A 10,153-nucleotide genomic window follows, 5' to 3' on the forward strand; every position below is an offset into this window, starting at 1 on the left:
ATCATCCTAGAAAAATTCAACGCCTAGCTGCTAGAAATAATATTTGTGATTGCATCTTTCATTAAGTTAAAAAAACATTATACACGGTTCATTCTAGGCTACACTGACTGAGTTCACAACTGACGATGCAGAATTGCGTATTTTATATGGAGTATTAGCTGAGGCCAGCATTCTTTTTCCTGAAGTCTTCCCAGTCACGTGAGTACTGTGCTAGCCACCATAACATCAATTGACATCAGTGATTTGATATAAAACTCTTGCGATGGTATTGTCTGCTATTACTAGTTCGCACGGGGACTGGTTTTGTAAGGTGTAGTTGATTATTGTTTTTGTGGTCTAAGATCATTGCAAATGGATATGGTGTAAACAAATGCTGTAAAAAACTACAAGTTTAACACAGTTTAGGCATATGCACATAAGCTGTAGTGCTCAGTGGATAACAGCAACTCTTGCGTGAAACTTGGAAGATTATATTGGATGACGATCAAGTCTTTTTTGGCACAACAGCAACCGCGTAAAGATCACAATTATAATTCAGCCCATTGACTGTATGCTATGCTAAGAAAGCATAGTATTGGTTTTATATTGATATGAATGCTACCCTGTTGTGTCCCCTTAGACATCATCGGTGCATACCTGCTTAGGCCAATTACAGTACTTTTTAAATGGGCAAACCAGAAACTATGTTATAACATTTCCAAAGATGTTGTTCCTACGAATGTTTTCTAATTCTATTTATTATTCAGAGAGTAAGCATTCACCTTTCCTTGTAGGTTTTCAATCCTCAATCGTAAGCTCTGCAATGTCTTGAGCCATAGCGATGACCCAATAACCTTGGCTGCTGTGCACACCATTGTTCAGTCTACGTCTGCAAGCTCGCGTATCGAAGCAACCATCGACTTGGAATATCTTGGCAGTGAGTTGAATGGCTTCAAATATATCTTCTTCAATCTTCTGGGCAAAGTTTTTATATATTTTCAACTTAATGAATATAACTCAGTACCAGTCTGTTGTCTATTGCTTGACGGCATGTGAGCATAATTTTACGAGCTGCCCTAGTCGCAATGGACCACAGTAAGAATTCAACGTTGAGTTGCAACTTTAACCGTCTTGTTCTAGAAAACCCTTTGTCATTCGGTCTTCCTAATCCCACCTTTTTGTAATTCTGATTGTACGAAGATTTGTGCAGTATTGTTTTTTCATATCTCATTGTTCGGTTCTAGCCTGCAACTTTTCTGGATTGCACACATTCTTAGGACCATTCTCGGAGGTAAGCAATGCTTTTTCATTTCTTATAAAGAGTTTTACAGCATTGGTGGATTTCTAGAAAGATTTTTGGTCCATGGTCTCTGAATTATTTACATTCGACCCTGCTTATAGTCACTTCGCTTAAAGTCGCACTACTGGTTGCAGTCACATAAAACTTAGACCCAAATATGCAAAACTATTCAATTTAGCTCATTTAACAGTCACACTCGACTTATAGTCACAGGTTTTTAAGCAACATTTTTTGTGTGACTTTAGCCGGAATCTACTGCATATAGTTGCATAGAAGTTTATATAAGTTAGTAAAGCATTCTGGGAAACCAATTGTTTTTTCTACTATAAACCGATATGGTGAGCTTGGATTGTATCTTTCCACAATTGATATGTTGTGATGAATACAAATCTCTATGTAATATTTTCAATCAAATACCAATTACATTTCTGGGTCAGCATGAAAAAGTGCAGCACAACTTATGGTTTTGTCATCTTTTTCTTCTTGGTTTTGTTTATTGATTTTGCCAGTTCATTAAGAATAGTTTTGAAATCTAAAGTTATTTTTTTCATGAAACTTTTTCAGTTTTGGTCAATTTATTTTTTCATCATCGTAGACGCATGACCAAGCTATTGCTCCGCACATGTTTTCGAGGTTAATCAACGCCTTCGTCGAGGAATACAGGCCCAACTCCTTTTCGCCAGATATGCGATCCAATTCAGCACTGTTCTTTCAACCAAACAAAATCCGTGATGACGGCGCTATAGTTGCAAGCTCCTCCTCACTCAGTGCTATCCCAAGTCTGAGCGAGATGAGGCGCAATTCCTCTTTTCAGCGGTCAGGCTCGTTGAAACCTTCGCAGAGGACTAGCCCGAGAAAAAGCCAAAAGGAAAGAGAAAGTTGCCTGCCTGTTAAAAGGTGACCAATTATTTTTCATGCTAGCTTTGTATTTGATTATGATTGTTATGACAACGAGGAAAGCGCTCTCTAAAGAAGTGATTGTTGTACCTATGATATGCATCAACGGCAGTATTCTGGTGGACCCATGTAAAGGCTACAATGGAGGTAGGTCACTGAAGGTATGCCAGCCGACCTGTGTCACTGAACGTATCTCAGTTGACTTGTGTCACTGAACGTATCGTTGACGCATGTCACAGATGCCTGTCAGTGTTCAAACAGAAACAGTCTGGAATGGCGTCTCCTTCAAAAAAACTGCGTAACTCTCATTCATAAAGCAATTATGTTGTAATTAAGTTCCAATTTTATTTGAATTTTAAGAAATAGGTGCTCTTTGTTGGAATTGACGTTCTACTTTTGACACCACAATGCAGTCAGTAGGAAAAGGATAGTCCTGGGTATTAGACGATAATTTTTTTACTCTGAAGATTAAGCCTACCTTGGACAATTTTCTATGATAAATGTTACTTGTTGGACATCAAATAATCCCTTGCTTAGATATCATCAGCTCAGTTTGCAGGAAAGCAATTTTGAATTTCTAATGCTTCAGAGCTTTTTCATCTGAAGGCCTTTTTGAAGATACCATATTCAGTCTGCAAGAAAATAGTGTATGTACCCGTTTACTTGATCTGAAAATATCAAACACCCTTCAAACTGGTAGAGTTAGATTGTTTGCGAATATAATCCATCGAGTATTCATTTAACACCTTTGGTCTATTTTCAGTTGTATTTTGCTGTTATGTTCATCCATCCAAACAATTAGATTAATACAATCAAGTTTGTTATCCACTTTCGTAGTTCATCCATTGTACCTTCACATAATCACCCATTACGCGTCAAATGTGTGGTTAATTTTCTAGGAACATTTACAATATGTAAATTTTGTATGTCTTGTTAGATTTCTAGTTTATATTTTGTAAAATAAATTTCAAATTCAATATTTCGAAAATAATGCATCAATTCATTAATGGCTTAAAACATATTTTAGATTCAGTCAAATATTGGTTTTAGATTGTCGACTTTGTAAATATGCAGTCATTTGATTAATATATATGAATATATGTATAAATATTTAAATCGATGTATGCCAAGGCATAACTTGGTTTTTTGTCAACGCCTCTTTGCCTTTATAGTCATGATTTTATAAATTTCATTTCCATTTTTTGTCCTTTGTTACCAATACTTGTAAGGAACAGCCGCCAAGAGGGGTCTTTTCACTGCAACACCCCCTAGAAAAAAGGGCTGATTTGTGGAAACATATTGTCGTCCACTGCCGGAAATTACAAGCACCTTTTTCATCGAAAGGCTATTTTAAGGAGATCTGTTATGCTATAACCCCCCACACGACCCCCCATTCCCCCCCACACTACTCCCCACACCACCCCCACACCACTCTCCCACACAACTCTCCCCACAATACTCCTTTCCACATTACTCCCCAGATACCATTCCCCCCACAGCACTCTCCCCCCCACAGCACTCTTCCCCCACACCACTCTTCCCCCACACCACTCTTCCCCCACACCACTCTTCCCCCACACCACTCTTCCCCCCACATTACTCCCCCCATACCACTCCCCCCATACCACTCCCCCCCACACCACTCCCCCCACACCACTCCCCCCACACCACTCTCCCCCACACCATTCCCCGTTTTATCGGAGTTTCAAATGCCGCAAAGTACAGATGGGATCAATTTTATCGATTCAAGAATGACCAGCAAGAAAGAAGCGAGTAGTGAACCGTGTCAACTTATGAACATGCAATTTGAGCCTGGTTCCTTTTGAGAGATTGAAATCAAAAACAGGCATTTGGTCTACTGGTCAATGTCATGTTATCTTGCTATCAGGCGTTAACTGGATTTATAAATTTATCAACGCAATAAGAAAATTAATAGATACAATTTGATAATGATGAGATACTAGTCTTACTTTCCTTGAAGGTTTAATGCAAATAAGCGTGAAATGACAAAAATTAACATCGCCATTTAAAAAATGTTGTTGTGATTCCGCGACAAGCCATTCAAAACAAGAATCCACTCTTTCCTTTTTAAATCTCGATGAACGACATTTCATTGTCGCTCGTATAACGTTGTTTGCTTGATAAGGATGTAACCTCTACTGGCTTCCATAAATCATGTTTCACTTCCTCATGTTGTGATCTATTTTAAACAGAGAATCCCAAATTGTTTGATGCATCGATGAGTGCATCTGGTATTACAGCTCAGCTCATTTCCGTCCTCGAAAAATTGGCCAAACTTTTATGGTGTGTTGCCCATCCCAGCTCTCCCGGGACCAGTTGCACTTAGTCCGCTCTTTTTTGGTCCGGGTTTTGGCTTCTTCTCATTTTTAAATTGCGATGCGTTTAAGCCTTTCTCTCCAGCAGAAGAACCCGCTTGAGTTTTGGCGTTCTTTGACTTGATTTTCGAATCTTTGTACTTATTCGCTGTTTTTACGAGATTCGCTGCAAGTTTCGCGACTTGTTTTACCGACTTCGCCTGTTTCTGTGCATCAGCGTCATCCTCATTGATAGTGCCCTCGTCTTTTCGTACAATATCACTCTTTTTTGCGCTTTTTTTCGCCTCCCCCGCTTCATTTTTAGATTCTTCGTTTGACTCTTCTTTCTCGTCATCAAGTGATTTTAGTACTTCTTTCGCCCTTGCAAGAATCGACTTTACCGTGTTTGGCTCCGAAACCTCGTAACTTGGCTCGTCGACTGGTGTTTCGATGCTTGCTTTTGGTAGAATCTGCTTCTTTTCGCCTGTAGCTGCAGCTGGAACAGTCTCCTGCATTTTCTTCGACGCATCGGTTTCTTTCATATCCATTGCCGGTGTCTCTTTCTGCTCCGTTCCGCTCGGTATCGACCTAATAAATCCCGCCGTCGTGCTGGCCGGTTGTGGCACCAACTCGGCAGTTGCCTTCTCGTCTGTTTTCACCGCTTTCTTCGCAGAGCTTTTTGATTTGCTGCTGCTGCTTCCAGACGCCTTTTTGTTGGTTGATTTTGTTTCCTTCTCCTTCTCCTTCTCATCGTCACTGTCCAATGCTCCCTTTTTGTTGTTGCTGTTTTGTGCTGGCTTTGTCTGAAGTTCGTTCAAATGCTTTTCGAGAAGACCCATCAGTTCCTTGGATGAAGTATCTAAACGAATTGGGAAAACTTGCTTATTACAACGATCAGTGTTTGTCACTGCCACAAGAAGTTGCTCAGTGAGGGGAAATTTGAAGGAAAGGCAAGTGGAGGTATTTAATCTTAAACATTTTGCCAAAAATGCTTGTGCTTGCGTTTAAATTTTTGCGTAGAATGAATTTTCCGTTGCTTGGCATAACGTAAACAAACCAATTTCAATTGACAATTTAAGAAGCTGTTTGGATGAAATCTCGTGATCAGGAGTTAAATGAAGAAAACTCCCTAACATTAGCTGTAAGGTGTGGCTTTATCCCTATTTGTCCCGCAGGAAAGGAGGAACACGCAAAAGTAAAGCAAAAACCTCACCCTTCAGTGAAATTGGTTTTAAGCTATAAATACTTATTGGTGAAATTTAATTGAAAAGTAAATGCTCTGTTGGTGAAATAAGATCACTCGAAATTGTGGGATATTGTGAGGGATCTTATTACATTTATTCGTACTTTTCCATTAGCTGCTACTACTGTAAAGAACGCCTACTGTAAATAAATGAATTATTATTATTGTATTACATTTAGCTGGTTCAAGTCGTAGAGCCAAATGGCACGGGCATAGTTTGTAAAAGGGTACATCCATTCGGATGCTCGACTCATGCACAAGCTTGTCAAATGGGTAACAGGCATAATATTCAAGTGAATTCGATGTGAGGAGACGATCAGGAGCTAGGCTTGCAATTACTGAGTCACCCCCGTTTGCAAATGTGGAATAGTGGTTTAAAGTTGTAGTTAAAGAGAATAGCAGTTTCATGTTATTGCGCATGTTCTTTGGCTGCATTTATGGTTGGTGGGGGATAACTCATTCGCTGGAAAGAAACCAAGTTTGCCACTCGAGCCACGTCACGCCACTTGAAAGGAATACCAATTAAGAATTCTCACCAGCAAGGAGTTTGTTTTCAACAGTTGCGTCTACATCATCGTCCACGTCAATTGTCTTTGCCCCTAGTTGCAATATAAGTAAAAGAAGGTGAGATGTTTGTAAAATGCATTTTACGGAGAGGTAATGGATTTTCCAACATATTTGTTCATAAACCTATATGAAATAGCTCTTTAAGCTATGGGCATAGACCTAAAGGCCACAATAAACCCAATTTTTTTGTGTAAGAAACATTGTGTATTAAACTCAAGTATCTCTTTAAAGCGAACCAGACGTAAGCAATAATTTAAGGAGTTTTAACTTTTACAGTGTTCTTTAATCATTTGTAAAATAAAAAACTTTCCAAAATCTATTTTGTTGGTTGGTACATTTCGCTTGATTTTCATAGTTTTAACTCCTTACAATTGTAGTTATTCTGAATAAATGACTGCCAATTTTTCTAAGCGGCGTTAAGAAATATTGGAAAATAATTTTACTTTTTGTCCGAACTCAAGAAACCAAGCTAAAAATTCATAGGACATTTTCTTTAAAAAATGAGCGTTTCCTTAATAAGAACTAAACTTGTTCTTGCAATTTCCTTTGAAAGAAGTAGATTTGCAGAGACAGCGAAAGACAGAAGTTGAACAATAGTTTTGTTGTTGAGCCCATAGATTTGGACATACCCTTTGTCGAAGAGGATCTGCATGCATAGTTCAGTAGTAAGTACAGTAAATTTCCTGGGCACACAGTTTTTTTATCTTCCAACTCGTCGGAGGTTGCTTTAACTATACACGAGCTTTGACCGTCGCACTTCTTTTTCAGGTTTGCTTTTGCCGAGGGCCCGTTATCGCACTCCATCTCTTGCATCCCTGTTGGACAGTATTTTGAGTTTGCTCTCCTGCCCCAGAATGCATCAGTGATGTCTATTCTCCAGCCTGCTTTGCACTCTAAGAGGGACTCTTCGGAATCACACAAGACGACGCCTTTGGAGTCTGGAATGCATGTGTAATTAACGACAAGATACTTGTTCACCCCAGGACAATGGTGAGTTCCATTTTTCTGTAGATACCTGTAACGCGATAAGAAGCAATTGCACATTTTGGTTGTGAGAAACCAAAAAGGTTATAAGAAAACCAACTTAAAATGTAAGTCTTCAAAGTCAAACTATTTTCGAATCATTCTTATTGGTTCCAACCAGCTCAGCGCCTCCGTACTAACATCTTTAAGAACAGAACAAAAGCAACTTACTGGTGCCTAGCTTGCAGTGTGCATCCTGGCTTGCCTTCGCAGTAGCTACGAACCAGATCAATAGTTTCTTCTGCTCCTTCGCAGTCGGTGACAGGATCACCGTCGTCTGATGGACACACCTTGTCGGAAACTCTTCCCCAGAATGCGTGTGTTATAGCAATATTAGAGCCATCCCGACATGCAATTGCTCGTTTCATCCCTGTGCAGATTGTTATGGCCTTGCCTAAGAAATAAGCATTCGACGTGATTGTCTGTAAGCTTTTTGCTACGGAGAGATGCAATATATCTGGAACTTTTTAGAAAATGTCTCAAGCTTTATTTGAGTGATAATAGAATTATCCGGTCAGTGTTGCAATGAAAATGTGATAAAGCTTACTTTTTCTGCTTCTTTTTGTTTGCAAACAAAGAAATTTCTTCGATAAGAATTAAACCTATGTTCCTCTATGATTTTCTAGAACTTATTTGAATTGAACGGAAAATTAACGAGAAAACACCAGAAACAAACAAAAGTACTAAACATTAGAGTTATTTAGTGAACATATTTATGTGCAATTCTCATTTTTACGAACATCAAAAATATTTCAGATGTTCTTACCAGCAGTGACATCCATTTGAAGCGGAGAGTTTCTGCCAAAATCATACCCTTTTGAAATGAAATATTCGTTTGATTAAGCAATAGTGGCATCGTAATCAGAAAGCAGCTAAATATAGATCGGGTACTGGTTTCAGTGTAAGATTCAGTGCTTTAATAAGTGACTTTGAAGGAGGAAGTAAAGTTGCAAATACAGCATCACATTCAAGGCTCTTGTGCAACTGGCATGCTTGGCGACTATATTTTTAAAACCGGCCTAATATCGTACTGCATGAAAAAGCAAAAGACGATCAATTTCTCAAGATAACAGCCGTTTAGCATGACGGCTGCGCAGAGCCTTTAGAGAAGAGACTAAGGAAAAAGGATCATAAGTGCGTCAATTGTCATATATTTTCTCGGGTGGAGGAGGTTACTAAGCCTAATTTTAGACGGGGATGTGCCATTTTGGATAAAAAGACTGGACCCATAATTCCGCACATGTCTGAAAAATGTGACCTATGATTCCGCAAACATGATGAAAACTATACCCATAATTCCGCAAAGCAAATAACATTTTTTAATCACAACAAAATCATCAAACATCTTAGCATATCCTTTGATCCAAAAATTTCAATATTACACGTTTCATACTTTCATTTCTAAATGAACTTTCATTTTGTCAATAATTTTGCAATATTTTCCCAAACCCATAGTTCCGCACATATTTCAACTGACATTTTTCAGATTAAAGGTACCCCTAAATAATGACACTTCCCCGTACCTTGAAACATGTTAAGGTACTCTTCGAGTATATGTTGCGCTGTGCGCATTTGTTTAATTTTTATCTTGAAGGAATTTGCAATCACCGGGCACTAACCTGCTGCGTTTGTCAATGAAACCAGGCAAATGATCAAGTTGCAGATGGCGCTTTGAAGAAACATTTTCAAGACCTAAAAATAAACGCATTTAGGCCTATTACTGAAAACAACTTCTGTTTTCGAAAATGTCATATTGGATCGATCGAGATTTGTTTAGATGACACAACACTTCTCTGTTATAAATAAAAGACTTTCATACTAATTTTGACAAACACCACAATAGCATCTTATCAAAATGTAATACTTTATGTCTCAATAACAGGGATGTTTTCACTCATAACTCAATACACAATGTAAAAACCAGGTAATTTTTGCATTGAGGCTCGATGTTCTATTTTTTATGATTTTTTGCTCAGTTCCATTAATGTCGTTCTTACTTCAACATTGAATTTTCTACAACTGCAAAATTGCTTCTAATAACAGTTGTAACTAACATCTTAGTAGCACGGTTGATTAGCCGATAATCCGCTCTTTTTTGTTAGCATTGGAGAAGATTTTCACAAAAACTCGAGACTCTACAGATAATAAGGTTGTTTTTATTTTTGGCATGCTAAGCTTTGGTTGTCAGAGAAAGTGTTTTTTATGAAAAAGAGGGTGATAAAAAAGTTTTATGAATGTCCAAAATGGAATTGCGTTAATAACGTCCAAGAACTGCAACTTCAGAATGGATAAGATCACATTGCTATACACTCATAAAGCAGTTTTTTCACAAAATCACCCAACAAATAAACTGACAAGATAAGAAATTATACACACTCAAAAATTATTATATTAAATGAATAAGACGTTTTAGATTTTCAGTAAGCCTTTTTCTTACATTCAGCATCTTTAAATCTAGACGCTCGCTAAAGTGCTCGTGGAAAAGTATTTCAAATTTTTGCGGCCAAAGCGATGAATGATCGTTGTGTTATATTCTATCCTGAAAACCCATAACCTGTTGACTGAATTCTAACAAAGATCGCGCCGTAACACTGTATCACTTTTTCAAAAGCTCGTATACGCAAGGCAATATGGCTTTTACTTACCTTTGGTCTCTCCTTTGCCCGGTTATTCATGCCTGGATGTTAATCTCGAAATTCGATTAACTCGAAAGACAACGATGCTGTGATGTAATGTATTTACGGGAAAATTCACGGAATACTCGCAAATCACAGCGCCATCGACATGCTGGAATTGCGGTGGAGACCACACTTGGCAGGTGCCGACTCA

The 10,153-nt window shown here is 38.4% G+C and overlaps 2 protein-coding genes across 2 annotated transcripts in view; one reads left to right on the forward strand and one right to left on the reverse strand.

The window, feature by feature from the left end:
- Positions 1–3,449, forward strand: part of LOC148960061 (neurofibromin-like) — a 45,724-nt gene extending 42,275 nt beyond the window's left edge. Inside the window, exons 69-72 of the mRNA XM_089109241.1 lie at positions 98–198; positions 774–916; positions 1,224–1,270; positions 1,875–3,449. Of these exons, the coding sequence (XP_088965367.1) occupies positions 98–198; positions 774–916; positions 1,224–1,270; positions 1,875–2,180 (597 nt within the window). The 3' untranslated portion in view covers positions 2,181–3,449. The remainder of the gene's footprint in view (positions 1–97; positions 199–773; positions 917–1,223; positions 1,271–1,874) is intronic.
- Positions 3,450–4,025: 576 nt separating this feature from the next.
- LOC148960062 (uncharacterized) lies at positions 4,026–10,147 on the reverse strand. Its single transcript, XM_065199131.2, has 7 exons — positions 9,970–10,147; positions 8,944–9,016; positions 8,091–8,138; positions 7,496–7,718; positions 6,931–7,316; positions 6,271–6,333; positions 4,026–5,350 (listed from the first exon to the last, which is right to left on the reverse strand). Exons 1-7 carry the CDS (start codon positions 9,997–9,999, stop codon positions 4,476–4,478), a joined length of 1,698 nt encoding a protein of 565 aa, XP_065055203.2. The 5' UTR covers positions 10,000–10,147; the 3' UTR covers positions 4,026–4,475.
- Positions 10,148–10,153: the final 6 nt, after the last annotated feature.

Source organism: Rhopilema esculentum, chromosome 7 (assembly GCF_057945365.1).
Source record: "Rhopilema esculentum isolate cy_ngs chromosome 7, ASM5794536v1, whole genome shotgun sequence".
Taxonomy (NCBI): Eukaryota; Metazoa; Cnidaria; class Scyphozoa; order Rhizostomeae; family Rhizostomatidae; genus Rhopilema; species Rhopilema esculentum.

Coding starts and splice junctions, on each gene's coding strand:
- LOC148960062 (XM_065199131.2), bottom strand. CDS start 9,999: ATGAATAACCGGGCAAAGGAGAGACCAAAG. Junction 6,334..6,930: donor CAGATCCTCTTCGACAAAGG/GTATGTCCAAAT, acceptor TATTGCAACTAG/GGGCAAAGACAATTGACGTG. Junction 5,351..6,270: donor TGAAAACAAACTCCTTGCTG/GTGAGAATTCTT, acceptor CAATTCGTTTAG/ATACTTCATCCAAGGAACTG.